Genomic DNA, 20,247 nt, shown 5'->3' on the forward strand with positions numbered 1-20,247 from the left:
GACAGCGCTGCGGGGTCAAGGGAGAGAGCTGTAGCCGCTACAAAGAGGAGGGGGCTGCTCAGCGCTCTCCGCTGCGGCCAGCCTTAGGCCTAGCTAGGGCCGTGGCGGTGCCACCAGCACCAGCGCACCATACAGGGAGCTAGCTTAACTGGGCCGATTTTACCCAGGTATAGAGGCTAAGATAGGCCCGAATTGCGTGCTCACACCAGGCTGAGTGCACAATATGTGAGACCTCGGCGGCCTCGCCCTTGCGGAACGTCGGAGGCGCAGGCGCCGCGCAGCCAAATTTAAATCCTGCAGACATGGAGGGCCGGTAAAAACGGAGCGGAACCGGCCGCCCAGATCTGATCCACACCCACCTCCTGCGTAGGCCTGGGCAAAAAGAACCGGAACCGAGGAACCGAACCGAAATAACCGAGAACCGAAACCGAACTAACCGAACCGAAAGAACCGATATAAAATTCGGTTCTAGTATTTTGAGAACCGAAATAAATGAGTTATTTTCGGTTCTCCACCCTAAAGAACCGAAAAACCCGAAAAAACCGAAAGTAAACAGCCCAATAAGCAAATCCGGCCTAGCCCACGCCCAAGTCCCAAATCCAAATGAACCCTAACCGGCTAACCCTAGGTAACTACGCACAGCCGCACAGGCACAACACAGGCTCCCAGCCGCCCACCAGGCCACCACCGCGACCGGCCGACCGCAGCACCGCCCAAGTCCCAAATCCGCCAGAGATAGAGCACTCCCAGCCGCCCACCCACCGGCCACCGCGGGGCACCGCCCGTCCTCCCCCACCCGGCCACCCAGGCACCCAGCCGGCCAGCCCAGGCGAGCCCGGCAGCCCCATCCCCAGGCGAGTGGCGAGCAGGCGAGGCCACCCCGAGGCCGGCAGACCACGCACAGCAGCGAGCCAGCGACTGCTCGAAGCAACCCATCCCCAGGCGAGCCCGGCAGCCCCCAGGCACCAGCCAGCCACCGCGACAGCCGCCCACCGGCTCGACAGCACCAGGCACAGCCGCATTCGATCGACGGACGACGGTCACCGCCTCACCGGATTCAACTCCCACGACGGCTACATCGGTTGCTTCGTGCAGTGTAAGTGCTCCATATCAAAGTCACTTAGCCAGATCTGTATGTTTAGTGAATATGTGATGATTCTCTAGGGTTCATGCTTCATTAGTTCATTGCATAACGCAGATGTCTCAGTCGTCCGAGGAAGACATTGATGAACAGATTAGATATTGGAATGATACCAATGTGCTTGAGATTGAAGAGGAGGAGGCTCGACAGGCTGCTGCCACTACGGACATGGACAAGGAAATCATTGACTGTGATGTCGATGAAGGCGATGTGAAGAAGAGGAAGGATATTCCAAAAAGAAGCGATATATGGGAGCACTTCACTGAAGTCAAGGATGAACACAATGTGGTGATCAAAGGCAAGTGCAAGTATTGTAAGCATGACATCCAAGCACATTCAGTAAATAATGGTACGTCTGCAATGCGAAAGCATTTCAATAATTGCAAGCATAATCCTCATAGAGGTCATTTGAAGCAAGGTGTTTTGCAACATAAAGATGGAAGTAGTGTAGAAACTTGGAAGTTTGACCCTGAATCACTTAGGGCTGCCTTTTCTGAAATGGTTATAGAAGATGAGCTACCATTTGCATTTGGTGAAAAGTCTGGCTTTAGGAAGTTTATGGCTCTTGCTTGCCCACGGTTCAACTTACCTTCTAGAAGGACATGCACTAGGGATACTGTCGCATTTTACTTTGAGAAAAAAGCAAAGCTAAAAATATTTTTACAGCAGCATTGCCATAGAGTTTCTCTAACTACTGACGGTTGGACATCACAGCAGCAAGACAGTTATATGACTGTGACAGCCCACTTTATTGATAATGATTGGTGCTTGCATAAGAAAATAATTAGTTTTTTTAAGGTCAAAAGTAAAAAGGGGGATGATATTGGGAAGCATTTGCAGAAAGTATTGCTTGATTGGGGGTTGGATAAAGTAATGACTGTGACCGTTGACAATGCTAGTGCAAATGATAGTGGCATTAACTACTTGAGGAGGCAGATGAATAGTTTAAAAACTAATATTGCACTAGGCAAGTACCTTCACATGAATAGTTTAAAAACTAATATTGCACTAGGCATCACTAAGTGTCACTGCTCACACAATGTTTCATGAGATTGGAGAGGTCAATATTTTGGTGAATGATTGGATGAACAGCAATGATGTGGTTCAAGCAGCAATGGGAAAAAGAATGAAAGAGAAGTTTGACAAGTATTGGGGGCAGTGGCATGACATTGTGGAGAATGAAAATGAGAATGATAAGGGGAAGGGAAAAGGGAAGGAGAAGGAGAAGGAGAACATGAACTTATTGATTTTTGTGGCTGTTGTTCTTGATCCTAGGTACAAGCTTTCAGAGTATACTGAACTTGTCATTCAGGAAATTTATGGTGAGGGTCCTGGACACAAATTGTGGGCTGCACTTAACAAGTGCTTGCATGGCATGTTTGAAGAATATAGGGCCATCTATTCAAGTGATCGTGCCCCCCAAAAAAGTGAGTCAGCACAACCTACACAAGGGGGAGGGAGCACTAGAATGATGAAGTCCGTAGTTGCCAAGAGAATGAGGCTCAATAATAGCTCAAGTAGTTACAGTAGGGGCATTAGGACAGAATTAGACAAGTACTTGGCTGAAGAGTGTGAAGATGAAGTAAAAGTTTTTGATATTCTTGCTTGGTGGAAAGGGCAGTCCTCTAGATTTCCCATACTATCTAGATTGGCCCGTGATGTGCTGGCCATTCCAATTTCAACAGTTGCAAGTGAATCTGCATTTAGCACAAGTGGGCGTATACTAGATGATTTTAGAACTTCCCTCACTCCATTTATGGTCGAAGCTCTTGTATGCACAAATGATTGGGTTAGGAGGGCTACACCAATCAATGTTGCTGAGAATACTGAAGAGTTGGCTAAGCTAGAAGAAGGTGATTCAATAAACCATCTCTTTTATTTATTGTTTTTGTTGACGAATAAATTATTTATTGCTTTCATTTCTCTCATTTCAGAGCTGATACATGAGTTTAAGGATAAAGAAATAAATGAAAACAATGCTTCCAAGTCACAGGTTCTAGGAAGCAAGAACAAGAGCAAGGCCACCACCACTAGCACTAAGACGAAATCACATTCTAAGCAATCTTCAAAAACAAGCAAAAGCAAACCGTCCAACTCAAAGGCTATATGATTATGTGAGTTATTCTTTTGTGCATTTATAATCTAATCAGCAATTCAGGACTGCTGTTTTATTATCTATTGATTTTCATTAATTGTATTTCAGGACTGCTGTGTTGGGCCTGGGCGCATGCATGGAGACCTGCCTGGCTGGGGGCTGGGCGCTGGTTGCTGCTGGGCGCTGGTTGCTGCTGGGCGCTGGTTGCTGGCTTGCTGCTGGCTGCCGCTGGTGCCTGGTGGCTGCTTGCTGCTGGAGTGCTGGGCGCTGGCTGCCCCTGCCGCTGGTGGCTGCTGGCTGCCGGCTGAAGTGCTGAGCGCTGGCCACCGTGGAAGACTGGAAGCTGACTGGCTCAGTGCTGTGCTGTGCTAAATGCTGTATTGTTGTGATACTTTGTTTTATTATGCTATTGCTTCATTTGTAATTGACTATTTGTGTTGTCTACTCATTGCATTTGTGCTACTATTGCTGCCTATTATCTATTGAGTGTCAAAACTTGTGGTTTTTTAAGGGAAGATGCTGCTGAAATTTTAATTTTTGTAACAGCTACTCTGTCTAGTCTCTAACAGGTATAATTCGGTTAGAACCGAGGAACCGAACCGAAGAACCGAGAACCGAACTAGTCGGTTCTGGTTCCTTTGAACTGCTATTTCGGTTCCAGTTTTTAAAGAACCGAATTCATACAGGAACCGAGGAACCGAACCGAACCGAACCGAAGAACCGAACGCCCAGGCCTACTCCTGCGGCAGCGCCGCGCCCTCTCCTCCTTCCTCAGTCAGTCCTCATTCCCCATCCGAGGTAAATCTCACGAAAATTTCAAATCTTCTCGTTCCCCTCCACTCCACGCTAGGGTTTCTCCATCCCCATTCCCCACTGCGCCAGCCCCAGAACTGACCCTTGGATCGGCGCCGCGCTTGCTCGGTCCGTCCATGCCGAGCCCCTAGCCTCATTGCCCCTCCATGTCCCGTTCATTCTTCCCGACCTGCTCCTCCCAGAAAGGTGCCCGCCGCCCGCCTCTGCAGCGCGACTTCGTTATTTTGCTTGGGTTTTGGGTTGACGTTTTGCTTTGTTTTTTCTTTTTCGCCAGCGGAAATGGAGGAGATGGCCAAGGAGCTCGACGACCTGCGTGCCGAGGTGGAGGCACTCACCGCCCAGCTCCGCGCCAAGTCTGACCTCGCTGACGGCCTCAAGCGCGCGAGCGCGGACCACGCCGCGCGGCTGCGGGATGCCCGGGCGGAGGCGGAGCGGAATGCGGCGGAGGCCGCGGCCAGGGGTGAGGAGGCCGCCGCCGCCGGGGAGCGGTGCGAAGTGCTAGAGTCCAGGCTAGCCGAGAAGGAGCAGGCGCTGAGGCACCTCTGTGCGGCGCACGAAGCGCTCAAGGCCACGCTCCGGGAGAAGATCGAGGGCCTCGAGGGCGACAAGAGGGGTCTCCTCGCGGCGCTCGAGGACGCTGAGGCGAGGCGCGGGGAGCACGAGGCCGCCCTGCGCGCCCGCGACGTCGAGGTCGCGCGGCTTAGGGGGCTTCTGTCAGAGAAGGACAGGAGGTGCGGCGAGGCTGAGAAGAGGGCATCGGCGCCACGAGATGTGGTGATGAGGGACGACATGCTGGGGAAGCTGGAGGAGGAGAAGGCCGCTGTCCAGTGTAAGCTCAAGTGGAAGGATGAGCAGTTCAGGCACCTCGAGGAGGCACTCAAGAAGGTTCAGGATGACTTCAGGGCTGCCAAGAAGGAGTGGGGCTCAGATAGATCAACTTTGGTTGATCGGATTGACACTCTTGAGGCTGATTTGGATTCCAAGATCAGGGTTGCAGAGGATTTCCGGTCCAGGCTGGATATGTGCAGCCAGGCATTAGCCCATGAGGAAGGCCGCAGGAAGCGAGTGGAAACAGAGATGTCTGAGTTGCGCCACATGTATGGCAATGTGATCTCTGAATATCAAGGGGCCAAATCAATGGTCGAGTCGTTGAGCTCCAAGACAGATGGGGATATTGCATATTTGAGAAGCTCACTGGCTGAGAAGGCCACAATGCTCAAGGAAATAGAATACAGTAAGGCACGTATTGAACAAGAAAATGAGGATTTGCGGTCAAAGCTCAAGGAGTATCAGGAGGCACAGATTGGTGGTGCAGATGCTGTTGTATCATTGAAAAGTCTGCGGGAGAAGTTCCGAGCCCTGGAGCAGACACATAGAAGTTGCACCGAGAAGCTAAGAGGTAAGGAAGAAGAATGGAGACTGCAGATGACAAAGCTTGTGAATGACTTGGATGGATGCTTATCGCAGTTAGAATCCAAAGATATTCTTATCGTGCAACTGCAGAATGAGTTGCTGGGTAGTCATAGGTCCCTTGAGCTACAAACAGTGGATAATTGGGAAGCATTGATAATACTTACTGTTGTACAGACAAAATTTTATGAGTCCTGCTCATTTGTTGATACTGCTAAACTGAATATGCAGCATCACTGTGAAGAAATTGAGAAGGAAATATCTTCTGCCAAGAAACAGTTAGAAGAACAATCTTGCATTATTGCCCAGTCTCAAGCTGAACAGAAACAACAATCTGGGGTTATAACAAAATTGCATGCAAGAATTGAGGAGCTAGAGCATATGGAACAAGAACATAAGAAGATGCAAAGACAACTTGATGCATACAAAGAGATGAGGGACAACATGTTAAGAGATGCTCACTGCCTAAAAGATGAAACTTCAAAGAAGGAAAGCACCCTGCAGGTGAAATTGAGGGAGGCATTAAGTGCTCTTGATGAAGCAAACTGTGCCCTTGCTGACAGGAAGCGTGAGCTGAGCCAGTTAGAAATCAGTCTCCATCACCAAAAGGAAGCGATTGAGCATTTGGAAAAACTGAAAGTTGATATGGAAGCTGAAGCCAAGAGCTATATGTGTGACAACCGTATCCTGAAGAGAGATCTGGATACTGCTCTTACTGCCAAAGTGGAAGCTGAGGAGTTGCTTAGGCAAGAAAAAATGCAGTTAACATGTGCTCTTGATGAGGCAAAATATACCCTTTCTGAGAGGAACAGTGAGCTGACCCAATTTGAGATCAATTTTCATCAGCAAAAGCAAGCACTGGCGAACTTAGAGAAGGTGAAGGTTGATATGGGAACTGAACTCAAAACATGTATGGATGAAAATTGTGTGCTGAAGAGAGATTTGGGTGTTGCTCTTATTGCCAAAATGGAGGCTGAGGAGTGTCATACAAAAGAAAAGGAGGAGTTTTGTGGCATAATTAAAGAGAAAGGAATGATGATTGATAAACTTCAGCAATACGTCGCTGTGCTAGAAGAAGAAAACATGGTCAAGAAACTTGATTTGGGAAGTCTTATCAAGATGGAGTGTGACAAGTCCATTCGTGAAGTGAAGAACTGGTATTCTGAAATTGTTGAGATCTCTGACAAAAAGCTTTTGGAGCTGGAAGAAAGGCTTAGATTCGCTGAGCAGAAATTTTCATGCAGGGAGCAGGAGATCATGAATATGTTTGATCAAGAGGAATCAGATTGGTATACACTAATTGCAGAGAAAGAAATTGCTATTTCTGATATTCAACAAACTGTTGAATCTGTTCAGCTTGACATCAAGCACCTTCTTGAGGCAGCAGCAGCAAAAGTGGCAGAAGTTCAGCTAGAGGTGAATCAACTTTATGGTTTTGCTGAAACTCTGAATTCACTTAACATCATCCAAGAGCATGATACTGTTTTCAAGGATATGCTCATTGCAGAGTGCGAAAGAGAACTTGACTCCCTGCAGGTGAATTTAGTGCAAGAGAAGCATCAGTCAAGAAATTTGAAGAATCTTATTGAACAGCTCGAAGCTCAAACTGCTTCAGAAATGTCAGAAAAGGCAGAGGAGCATCTAGAAGTTACGAATAAGCTGAAATCATTGGAGGGGAGAAATGAAACGTTAGATGAGCATCTGCGAGAGCTTAAGTCTAGAACAACTGATATGTCTAAAGCTGTACTACAAGAGAGGAATCAGTTGGTCAATGAGCTGACTGGACTAACCAATACCATCGGGGAGGTAATTTATGGAGGTGAAAGTATGATGTCAAATTTGAGAAGGATCATGCAGAAAGTTAATGAGGAACCTTGCAATGACAGGCTTACCTCAGAAAAAACTAATGGTAGAAGTTCTTCACCTTTGATCAGGCACAAATCAGGGCATGTCCTAGATAGAAGATCGCCTCTGAAGGAGAACAACTACTAGTTAGTATAGGTCAGATCGTGTACTGATATTGCTGTAACAGTTGTACTCGGTTTTCTATGAATCTAACATGCCGCCCCTAGAGCTGTGCCTTTTCTTCTCCTTCCCCAGTGCCATCCGTGTTTTGTTATTTAAACACAGTGGCTGTGTTAGCGAACACTTATTTTATGGACTGAATTTGAATAACATAGTTTCCCAAGTGTTGAATGAAATGAAGCCTATTGTGTTTGCTGCAACTTCATTGTTCTGGACATTGCACAGTTGGATCCAACGATTGATAAGCTTGACTGCTTACGTGCTGTTATGCTGCTATCCGCTTTGTGTTCCTGTTTCCCATCTGAATATCTGATTATGCAACTGTTCTGTGGATATTTTATTTTATCATTAAGGCTATGGATACTTTCACTCTGCCTTTGACAAATTAAGCTGTATCTATAGATTTCTGAGTATCTGAAACCATTCTTTTTGGCTGTGGTTAACAAATAAACCACAAATCGTCCAAAGTAAACTTTGGATGGATAAATAGAGGACATTACATTACAGAAATTTTTACAGCTTCTATAAAGAGAAGATGATGATGACATTATTGTCACAGTAATCTAAACTCTAATAATACTAGAATAGGACACAGCTACTTTTTTCGATTTATTTCTTTTTTAATCTAAACCTTAATAGCAGACTCGATCTGTTAGTTACTCCCTCCGTTTCTTTTTATTTGTCGCTGGATAGTGTAAAATTGCACTATCAAGCGACAAATAAAAAGAAACGGAGGGAGTATGTGGGAGTGGGAGCCTTGGGCCTTCAACACTAGATCCTGCCTCTTTTTAATCTAAACTCTAATAGCAAACACTCCCTCTGTTGCCTTCGCCGCGGGCATCCAAGGTGGATCTACTTTCTTGGACAGGTAGGGTAGTGCGCACACCGGCTGTGCTGCCGTCGGCGCGGGGGCGCACATGTTGCAGCGCTGAGAGCAGCTGCAGCACTGCTGGTTGCCACGGCGGTGGAAAGACGGCTGCAAGCGGATGGCCCCTGCGAACTCCTGCGTGCTCTTGACGCGTCGCATCGCCTGTTGCTGGTGTGCACGCACGGCGAGGACCTGTTCGCTCTGCGTGCGCCGCATCTCCATCGACAGGGGTGGAAGTCCGGCCGCCGATCTCCTCCGGTAGGCACCGCCTCGGCCGGAGCCAGCGTGAGTGGTGGTCGTGACGAAGACACGGAACGTCGCGGACGGCCGCGTAGCCCGCAGGCGGTCGTACTCGTCGCGCATGTGCGCGAGCTCCTCGTCGCAGGTGACCGAGACGATCACGTCCTGGACGCCCTCGTCGGCGAGGCGGTGCCTGATCGCCCGCACCTTCGCGCCGCCGGCCACCTCTGACAGCCGCGCCGTCAGGTCCGGGAATGTCGCCGCGCGCGGCACGACCAGGACGCGCGTCTCGCCGCCGACGTACCGCAGCGCCCCGTCGGGGCCGCGCGGCAGGAAGCGGCCGCCGTGGCTGCACATCAGCCTGATGCGCGCGACGCTGCCGTCGCAGGGCGCCTCTGCCGCAGCCATGGATTGGGGTCGTCGGTCGGGTGGGACAGTGGAGTGGATCATGCGGTTTGTTGGATCATGAGTTTATAACCCCGCCGGAGCGAGGATTACGCGATCGAATTGGACTCGAAGACCTGATCAAGTCCGCACCGAGGTGGACGGACGGTTGTTGCCAGTGCCGTTCGGGGGAGGAGATACTTCAGCAGGATGAGTCGTATTGGGCTCGGAAGCAGATCTTCTGCACTGCAGACGTCCGGTCACTGGCGTGTGGACCTAGGTACATACACGGACCCACACGTCAGTGATTTATCTGCAACATCTGCAGGGGATCCGATCCGCTCGCGGCTAGGAACACTTCTTCACTCGTCGGAATCAATTCCAAGTTCCAACAGTAGATCTCATCCATTGAACCGCCAACACGTGGTTACTGGAATAGAGAGGCTATTAGGCACATCAGGAGTAGAAATTGTTGGGTTTCACCACCTATTTTTGAATAGGTGAAGCTTCAGTTTGGATCAGAATATCAAGATTGCGCCGAACCCATAAGTACTACCAATAAGAGAGAAATATTCTCTGTGTTTTTAAAATAGAGGTGGTTTTAGTTTTGTTTAACTCAACTTTCTCTTACTTTTATCAAATCTGTAGAAAATCATAGTGAGATCTACCAAATAAATAAAAATATATATCCAAGATAAACGAAACTTCAAAAGTTGAATCGAGGCAAAACTATATATATATATATATATATATATATATATATATATATATATATATATATATATATATATATATACTACCTATTAAGGCTGCAAGGGGTAGGCTGCCTCCCCTGGTTCTGCCTTCGGTAAATCTACACCGTCCACTCGCTTCCGTAAATCTACACCGTCCGCCCGCCCACACCCACGTTCGTCCCCCCGCCCCGCGTGAGCCGCCGCCCCTGCTCCCCCTGTTCGCACCCGCCGCCAGGATCCGAGAACACCCCTGCCGACGCGTCCAAGATTCAAGGCCTCCCCCTCCCTTCCCCTGCCCTCACCCCCTCGGCGATGCCCGGATTCACGGTGGCGCAGGCGCTGGAGGCGTCCACAGGGGGCGACACCGTGACCCTGCCCCCGTTCGACATCAGCGCCCCTCCCCCCCGACCACCGTCGATTTGTAGAAGCTCCTCGCCCGTGCTTGCTTCACCAGCGATTCGGGGAGGCCATGCCCCCCTCGGTCGCACCCCCTCTCTCCTCCTCGCCGCCTCCTGCCTCCTCCCCCTCGACCGCATCTACCTCCGTCCGTGGCCTCGCTACCAAGGTCGAGGTCGTCGAGATCGACCTCACCGAGGAAGACACTAGCTCCTTGGCCCACGCGCCGCGGCGCCGCCCCTGGACCGGTCGAGAGGAGCGGAGATCCATCCATCCGGCCGTCGGTCGGTCTCGTCGTCTGTCGTTGGTGAGTGACCTCCAGCTGCTTTGTTTACCTGGATAGATAAATTTTCCTATCTGTTGGTTTTGTTAGTCCAATCCAATCTCCCAGATTTTTCTTCGTTCCTTCGTCGGTTCAGTTCACTTGCCGATTTGTGTGCTGTGTGGTGCCACGCAGCTAATCTATCGAGTCCAACACAATCCGACCCCGCCCGTGGTTCATCAGCGCGCAAAATCCGCCCATCTCAGTTGGCGCCGCGCCGTAGAAGTTAGTTAGTTGCTGGTGCCCAATTAAGTCGAAATCAGATTCCCCTGAGCCACGTCATATTGAGGTCGAAATCAGATTCTGGCAGTTATTGATCTCTTATGGAGTAAGGAAAATTTCTACGATTCGTTTGAGTTTTACCAGAACTGGAAGTTGTGGTAAATCATTAGGTTAAGTGGATGAGTTCATTTTTAGTGTCAAATAGTCATGTGTGGTTACAGGGAATTCATTATATGAACTGATTGCGGACATTAGGGTGTTTGTGCCCTGCCATACACTGATACACTATCATCTATCATATTGCCTTCTGATGGAAATGCTCGGTCTATTCACTATCACTCACAGAATTTGCTCACGATGTTCTTGAAGGAGCAAGCTGGAACTGATATGATTGGCCTATTGGTGTCTTGTAGGCTGTAATGAAAATCTGGGCCTGCTAGAGCCAGGAGTTTTCGTTGCAAATCTGTGTCTCCGCTATGGGTTCAGGCAACTTGATCGTGAAGAAGGTGGTAAAGCACAGCTCTTTTGATCTGGACATTCAGCTCGATAAGAGTTGGATGGAGGACATTACCTGCCCGATCTGCCTTGATTACCCTCACAATGCAGTCCTACTGAGATGCACATCTTATGAGAAAGGCTGCAGGCCGTTTGTTTGTGATACAAACCAGACCCGTTCCAACTGTCTTGAGAGATTTAAATCTGCATATGAACTGCCTTCCAATGTGAAAGTTTCATCTTTCGCCACGGCTCTAGGATCCGGCTGTTGTTTTCCTTCTTCATGGTTCTGCTTCAGGCATAGGCCAGCCACGACGAGGCTTCGATCAACGGTGAAGGTAATTATGACCTATTTCGCAGAGGGAAGTCTGCTCCTGTGACATGGTATTGGTGGCGATTGTGTTCATTGAAAATTTGGTATGGTGATTTGTGACTGTCAGTACTAGCACTGCTGGAACTGAAGGTGAGGGTGGAGGCTGATCCCCATGGCGTTCAGGATTGGGATCCAGCTGATGCAGCTGGTCTAGCGTATGGTGCTTTGACGGTAAAGTAGAGATTCTGTGAGTGTGGTTTTCCTTTATTTCCATACGAATTTATGCTCAGATGCTATGAATGGCGTCTTGATGATTCTTGTAGTTCCATTTTAACAGTTTGCTAACAGTCTCTTGATAATCTTTGAGCTTCCATTTTTAATAATTTGCTACAACTGTCCATTAAAAGGACATCAGAGGAAGGAAAGAACTTATTTATAATGTACCTTTCTCGTAATTAGCATGATTTCTCACAGTTTTCTTTGTTAACTGCCTTTTCATGTTTCAATATTTCTGAGATATTTTCTTCACTGTTTCAGCTGACATTTGTGATAATAGATGAGTGGGATGTGAATAGCATCCGTCGGCGATTCACATTGCATACGAGAATCTACTTAGGATCAAAAGTACTTTTTATCAGCCGATCATCGCTTTGACTCCAACTCAAATGAGTAAGTTTTTCTCCTAATGTTATATATTTCCTATTTTTTAGGGTCAATGTTATATATCTATACTACTATATTAAGGCAGCAAGGGGTAGGCTGCCTCCCCTGGTTCTGCCATCCACAAATCTACACCATCCATCTACATCCATCAAATCTAAACTGTCTGTCTATGTGCCCCCGCCCCTGATCCACCAACATCCCCGGTCCTCGCCCCCACGTCTGATCCGCCCACGGATCCCCCGCCCCTCAACAACCTCCACCGCAAACGCCGTGCGCCCCACCCCCTGCGCCCCACCCCCTTGCGATGCTATGGAGCTTCCACGACCTCAACCACCATGCCGCTCCGGCGGGCTCCCTATCAGCGTCGTGCGTCGCTATCTCCTCTCCTGCTCTCCACACGACGCTCACGCGACAACTGCTCTAAGAGGTTTTTGCTCCCTCCGTGTGTGTCTCCTTGTTCTCCGTTCTCTTCCTCCTCTCCTCCCCCGCAACTGCTCCCTTTCACCGTGTGGCACCGAGGTAGAGGAAGGAGGGGCAGAAAAACCCCGTCGGCCCCGGCCCGACCCCCGACCACCCCATGCAGTTGAATCAAGCTCCACCTCCCCGACACCACCACACATCGTCGTTTGTTCGCGTTCGTCGCGCCCCGCCTCCGCCGCACCCAAGCCAAGCTGAACCTCGGTGGGGAGCGTGTCTCCATCGATCAATCAAGTGCATGGCCACGTTTCGAGCGACGCCCTCGCCGAGGTGGTGGAGCTCGTGTTGACGCACTCCTCGCTGTTTAGGTCTGGTATGAGCGTAGTCCACACCTGCAAGTTGATCAGCTATCTTGAACCCATAATCTTACAGTCCTATCATTATGAAGGCCACCAGAAGCAATCTTGTTCTCTGTTGGATGGCAGGACACCGAGATGACAATGTCCATATGGCCTTCTAATTTCTGAAGGATATTTCTCCCTTGGAGGTCCCATATGTACACGCAGTTGTCTTCTGATCCACTGACAATGTATTTTCCATTCGTAACAGAAAACGCGGACTATATGCAGTATTGTCTGTTCACATGTCCACTGTATACCTTCAAGAACTTGCCGGTGGCAAAATTGCATAGCTTCTGCAAGGTGCAATAACAAGTTAGGAGCTTGAACGAATTAAACATCTTGTATGCAATAGAAAGCACAACTAAATTAATGTAAAAAAAGAAAGGCACAACTACAATTATGAATAACAGTGTGCTAGCAACTCAGCTATATGACATGGAAGTACGAAACAAAAATGCCACTATAACCAGCCTACATGAAGCTCAGAGGGGATATTATTAATGTCCTGTGGTTGCCGTGGATCAAATTAATACCAAGGACAGGTGCACTTCACATATGCATGGGAAAATGTTAAATGTGAACATATGTTGCAGTGATATTTTTTTTGGAAAAAAAACTACCAGATAAACTACCCTAAAACTCAATGAGCCTAGAATGATTTTTCTCCCACTACAATGATTCAGACCATGGCAGTTTATAATATCTAATTTTTCCATCCCTGTTGGTGGGCTGGTGGCACATGGACCTTCCATGCCAATAAGACTTAATTTATGACAATTGCAGTCATAATAGTTGTACAAGGAATTTTAAGACAAGCACTGCTATAAATACTGCACATCGCAACAATTCCTTCACAACCAGGAGAACAAATGGTTCAAACTTGTGTGGTTATTTCTTATAAGTCAAAGGGCTCAATGAGTGTAAAAATTATCAAGAGAGGAAGAAGGCAGGAAACTGGCAAGAAAGCATAAGCGAACTAATTTAGCCAGGAACCTAAAGATTTGAATTTTAGTTTTTTTGTTTTAAAAATAGTGCCTCTATGCAAGAGAAAAGATACACTAAGAAAACATGTAATATAGAATAAAATAGCATTTTCTGCTTGCAAACATCAACACCGTATTTTCAGACAGCATTGTTGAGATGAGCTTTCAACTTCTAATTCAGTCAAGAGATATTCATTTGAAACTGGAAGTCAGGACAAAACATCTAGAGTCTGCAGTTACCAATTCAAAATGCACGGTGTTACCTTGATACCAGGGGTACCTGAAAAAGACTATGCTAGAGCTAGATACCGTTACCAGGTTTGTACTCTAGACTGGGCACCACCACGTTGTCTCTGCGCACCATGAAAGCACAGATCAGCAACAGGCGTGGTGGTTGCCTGGCTCTCAAGCTTGCTGAACACGAAGGGCGAGGAGGGGTGGGCACCTTTTCACTCTCCGACAACTCTCTCTCTAATCATTGACATCCTGCTTGAACGAGGTATGACAATTGCAGTTCCTAATGCTTTTATTAAGTTTCGACATGCCATTGCATTTAGACAAACAATTATGCATTAATTAGAGCTCCTTGAAATTTAAAATTCTGTAAAGTCATTTCTATTTGTTAATGGACAATTTCAGAATTTATCCAAGCTTTTACCTCTGTTCTTAACTGTAAGTTGATTTGGCTTGTTCAGGGATATAGCTTTTGCTATGCATCTATATTACACTATCTCTAGATACATAGTAAACCTATGGATCTAGAAAAGCTAATTCCACTTATAATTTGGATCGGAGAGGGGATTAATTAGCACCGAAATTTTGCCTCAAGTTAATAAACACTCCATCCTTGCTACCTGGAAGTATCACTTTGACTTGGGACATTTGAAGCAAACTACACGCCTCCAAACACTGCGCTTGTTATGTACTAAAATGGTTTTTAGCATTGTTTAGTGCCATGCTCAGCTAACTAGATAATACAAAGGAAATACAAGATCATGACAGGGTCAAGTGCCCATCATTCATCCTATCACAATTTGCAAGCTACATGTTAGAAAAGGAGAACAGCTGGGCCTGGTTGCATATCATAGCTGGATTCATATAAATTGTTTGTATTCTGTTACATTATCAAGTCATGCTGGTCAAAATAGAATATCTCATTAAATATATTTTTAATGAGATAATTTTCAGGCAATTAGACATTTCTGTTACATTATCACGTACGTCCAAATGGGTCAAACAAATATAATGTCTTGGAATGAACACCGGAAATGATCACTCAAACAGTAGTGTATCAGTCTCCTAATTATTGGTGTGCAACTTAATTCATCTAAGTACTTTTTCATTGTTCAGAAAACTTTGTTTGTCTGCTATGCACATACTCCCTCTAGACACAAATAAGTGTCGTTTTGGACAACAAAATAATCCCCAAAACACATTTCAATGCTTGTAAATTATAACAACTATATTTTATGGGACCAGTAGCGACCCAACACTAGATGATAGCCTGGGCAAATGATATGGGACTACATTTCAAGACAAATCTACCCATTACATTTCTTTTCCTGCATGTATCCATTGGCTTTTCAACAAGAATCTCTACTCCTGTTAAGACTCTACCGTGTCCTATGAAAACTATCACTAAATTTGCACTGTTGTACTATAACTTATTGCTAGCATGCCATCTTATGAACTTGTTAATGGAATCCTATCATTATTATTTAAAATTATGCTAATGTCCTGGGTATAGGAACAATCACTTCATGAAGGTATGCCATTTACTCAGAACGCACTACTGCTGATCTGCAGTTTAGGTCAATATTTCTAGATTGCTTTTACATTTGGTATTGAAGTTGACCAAATGGAATATGATTTAATTGATCTAGGTAACATGTACGTGTTTCAGTATTTTAAATCTGACATTAAACAAGGCTCCATTTCATTCTCATTCCACAATAAAGTGAAACATGTATTGTGTTTATTTATGTTTTCAAGTTTTATTGTTCTTCTACCTACACAAATCTGCATCCTTGTTTTGCTTATTCCTTTTTTGTTTTTATTGTATTTTGTTTTGCAGTAACAAGCCTCTTGACACATGCTCCTTGCAGCCATCACGATTCACGACTATCTTCTTGACCACAGAGAAGCAGTGAACGATGCTTCACTGGAAGCCCCAGAGGCATGACCTGTTCACTGACGCATTTGGGTTTCGCCAGATTATACATGATGGACTCATGTTCATGCATAATTTCTCCATTAGGTCCTATGAGATTGGGGCATATAGGACTAAATCTATAGAGACACTGACGAACCATTTACATGAAATGATTTATTAAGTTTGAGGTGTGAGATTTCATGGCTGAGATTGGACGATGAAAAAGATTGGATTTAATGAATGAAACAATACTTAATCATGTGAAGATTGCTGGGCTACTAGGTGATGGATTTGGCTCAGACACTGACGAACCATTCTTTTATTGCTAGGATTTGATATGGCTCTAAGATGATCCAGGAGAAGGTGTACACCGGAGCCAAGGTCACAACATGATCTTTGCAGTCCTCACTCGTTCTCTGTAAGTTCATTATTCATTTCTAAGCCGCATATAGTTCAGTCCTATACTTTCAGTTTAACACTAGGTTCTATAGTTTAGTCATTTCTAAGTAGCTAAAGCAGATCCTGCCAAGGCAACTACTAATGGTGTTCCAAATGGTACTGGTCACAGTTACAGTGGAACTGTACCAAGCCAACAAAATTCAGCACTGACGCCTGATGGAAATTATAGGGCGCCCTTGCTAGGTGGAGTTCCTTCTGCTGGTTACCTGGACACGACATATGGGTATGACAGCACATGGGCACAATTTGCATGGTATGATGGCTCTGCTTATGCAAATGGACAGCAAAGAACAACCACAACTAATCGTTTTCCATCCTCGTCATTCAGTGGTAATGGTTCATCAGCAAGATATCAGAACAAGAGCTCCACCACGCAGCAGATGGTGAGCTCAGAGAAATTATCTTGATAATATTTTTATTAAATGCAGCTGTGTTATTTATTTATTTTTTCTTCTACTCGTGCATGTTCCCTTAGTCGCTATATGATAAATGTTATTGCTTTTTCATGGCTCTTAGTTTAAACTCGGCCCGGGGATGAAATACCGCCCTCCCGATATTATATTAAGAAGAGACCGAAACATGGTCCCGGTCGAGAAAACCCTTAAACCCTGTCCCCCCATCCCCATCACTAACGGGCCGATTAACTGCCCACTCTGCAACGGCCCAGTTGGAGGGTGGCGTGCAGGATTCCGTTCCCCGAGAGCGGACGGGGGAACAACGAGGGGATTTTTTAACCAAGCCCGAAATTCGTCCCCGAGGGGATCAAACCTGGGACCTGAAGGTTCTACTTGAAAAGCCTTAACCATTATGCTAGAGCCCCTTTGCCATGACTCTTAGTTTAACCAGATAGGAAACATAATAATTTTCTGTAGAATTCAATTCGTGTTTAAACACTTCAAGGGCAGACAAATATGTGCTTTCTGATTGAGCAGCTTACGAACTTTTAGGTTTTGCCTTCTAATTTGAGTTGATTATGATGATATACTTCGATTGTGTATTACATCTGCTGGCAGCTTCACTCATGTTTTTGCCCCCTCTGTATTGTCTTCAAGCAGGGTATGTAGAATAGAAGACCTACAACTACATCAGCAGCTCCTACCTATCCCAATAGGGTGTACCCTAGCCCCCGACCGTACACCCAGTATGAGAATTCAGTAAAAACTGGTCTTCCCTACGGGAGTAACGGTTACGATTCCAGGATATATGGTCGATGTGGTCTTGGTATGGATAACAGGTACAGGCCCAGGGCATGTAGTGGATACTATGGTTATGGCAATGAGAGTCAGGATGGAACAATTGAGTTAAACAGAGGTCCTAGATCTGGCCGGTTCAAGAACCAGAAATTGTACGGTCATACTGTCACTATTGATCCAGTCATGGTTTCTTTTGTTAAACATATGCATATATAGCTTTTTTCAGGTACAGAAAAGGCGTATATATGACATCACTAATGTTCTTGAAGGGATAGGACTGATAGAAAAGAAGCTTAAGAACAACATCCGTTGGAAGTAATTATTCTCAATGTCTGTATCTGTAATTGGTGGTTTATGGGCATTACTTAATTCACGTGGCCTTTTGTAGAGGAGTCGACGACTCTCGACCCGGAGAATTTAGTGATGATATGTCCATTTTACAGGTACCACTGTTCACTTCTCTCTGACTAATATAGTTCTTCTGAATTCTCATGACACAAATTATCGAATTGGGAATGCAGATGCTTCATATGTGCATATATAAGTTATCGAGATATTATATGTCCCCGTTGCAACGCACGGGCACTGACCTATAATGTTAAAGTTCAGAATATTTGACTTAGGATCTAACTAATATGTTTGGCCTGAGAAATTTGCAATCAATTCTTATGTAGATGGGAAGGGTCGGGGAGAAGCTCGATATCGACTTTGTTATATCCACCGGGGACAACTTCTACAAGAACGGCCTCAAGGGCGTGCGCGACCAGGCATTTAAAGAATTGTTCATGGATATCTACATAGCTCAAAGCTTACAGAAGCCATGGTACTCAGGTATAATCGCCCACGTTCTTCCACCACGCATTTGCCCTTGGTTATTACCATTTGGCATGAACAACCAGTGACGAAATCTGTGCGAACTAAGACTGCAACTATCCTTTTTTCAGTTCTAGGAAATCATGATTACATGGGCAATGCGCTCGCACAGCTTAGCCCAGTCTTGAGGAAGATCGACGACCGATTCATTTGCATGAGATCGTCATCGTTAACGCAGGTATAACAGAAAAACGTAATTCATTTGAACCTGGAGAGGATTACTGATGTCCTAATTAAAACTGCAACAAGGCAAGCAAGGCTGAAATGTGTGTGGCATTTTCGTTCCTAATCTTTGCCAGAACTTGTGGACTTCTTCTTTGTCGACACCACTCCATTCCAACTGGAGTATTGGACTCACCCTGGCAAGCATCGTTATGACTGGAGAGGGGTGGCGCCTCGAGGCAAGTACATAGCCAATTTGTTGAAGGTGCGCACTCCGAACATAGTCATATTAGTGCGGGTGAAAGGAAGCTCGTTTTATAGAACTTTTTTTTGGTTCTGCATTGCAGGATATGGATGTGGCTATGAAGAGATCAACTGCAAGGTGGAAGATTGTGGTTGGGCATCACACCATGAGGAGTGTGAGTGAGCACGGGGACACCGAGGAGCTTCTGGAATTACTACTTCCAGTCCTCAAGGTTACATTTCAGAAGCAATCTCAATCGGTTTCAACTTTAAGTAAGGTCCATAATAATAACACTGTTTCTATGGGGGGGAAATCCACACCATTCAGGACAATGGCGTCGACTTCTACATCAATGGACACGATCACTGCCTGGAGCACATTAGCAGCAGAGACAGGTACAAGCACCATATGATACAGAGATTAATTCAAGTAACTTTTAGTCCGTTTCCAACCTACTGAACCTTGTGAAATTGCTTCTTCTGTTTCAGCCCACTCCAGTATTTCACGAGCGGAGGCGGTTCCAAGGCATGGAGAGGAGTCTTCCATCCAAACAAGGACAAGCTCCGGTTCTTCTACGACGGGCAAGGGTTCATGTCCCTCCAGCTGAACCAAGACCAGGCTCACTTCATCTTTTACGACGTTTTCGGGAACATACTGTACCGATGGAGCTCGAGACATCCTCAGTCCTCCACCTATCTCAATGAGGAATAAATTGGATTGATTTTGCGCCATTGATATGTACAAAACACCGCCTGTCAACTGTCATGTATCTCTACTACTCTATAAGTTACATTTTTTTTGTAGCTGCAATTATACTTATAATATGTTGTTGGTAGCCCTGTGGGGTGCTGGGGCTCAGATTTATCATCTAAAGCAAATAATTATTGTGCTATTTGGTTTATGTTGTGGTTTATTTTTATTTTTACATTTTTTGTAGCTGCAATTATACTTATAATATGCTGTTGGTAGCCCTGTGGGGTGCTGAGGACTCAGATTTATCATCTAAAGCAAAGAATTACTGAAGTATGCTTAGGGCTGTTACCTTTTTTTGTTACAGATATACTGCTCTATTTGATTTTTTTCATTGAACTTCAAGAGAGTGCTTTTAGAGTTATTGCGGATAACTATGTCACGATTGATGGTCGAACGAGTGTTGTCCATTGTGCTTTTGCTTTTAGCGAAAACAATCATTGTGTTTGCCTTGCTGTTGGGATATTTGAGGTTGGAATTATTCTTCTTTAA

The 20,247-nt window shown here is 45.9% G+C and overlaps 2 protein-coding genes and 1 pseudogene across 2 annotated transcripts; all 3 read left to right on the forward strand.

Annotated features, from left to right (window-relative positions):
• Positions 1-2,546: 2,546 nt before the first annotated feature.
• LOC118476164 (zinc finger BED domain-containing protein DAYSLEEPER-like) lies at positions 2,547-3,253 on the forward strand. Its single transcript, XM_035964359.1, has 2 exons — positions 2,547-2,994; positions 3,076-3,253. Exons 1-2 carry the CDS (start codon positions 2,610-2,612, stop codon positions 3,249-3,251), a joined length of 561 nt encoding a protein of 186 aa, XP_035820252.1. The 5' UTR covers positions 2,547-2,609; the 3' UTR covers positions 3,252-3,253.
• Positions 3,254-3,972: 719 nt separating this feature from the next.
• Positions 3,973-7,664, forward strand: LOC103643830 (basic helix-loop-helix (bHLH) DNA-binding superfamily protein). The gene is made up of 2 exons (XM_008666990.3): positions 3,973-4,235; positions 4,324-7,664. Exons 1-2 carry the CDS (start codon positions 4,196-4,198, stop codon positions 7,449-7,451), a joined length of 3,168 nt encoding a protein of 1,055 aa, XP_008665212.1. The 5' UTR covers positions 3,973-4,195; the 3' UTR covers positions 7,452-7,664.
• Positions 7,665-18,395: 10,731 nt separating this feature from the next.
• LOC103643832 (purple acid phosphatase 3-like) lies at positions 18,396-19,775 on the forward strand (annotated as a pseudogene).
• Positions 19,776-20,247: the final 472 nt, after the last annotated feature.

Source organism: Zea mays, chromosome 1 (assembly GCF_902167145.1).
Source record: "Zea mays cultivar B73 chromosome 1, Zm-B73-REFERENCE-NAM-5.0, whole genome shotgun sequence".
In the NCBI taxonomy this organism is placed as follows: Eukaryota; Viridiplantae; Streptophyta; class Magnoliopsida; order Poales; family Poaceae; genus Zea; species Zea mays.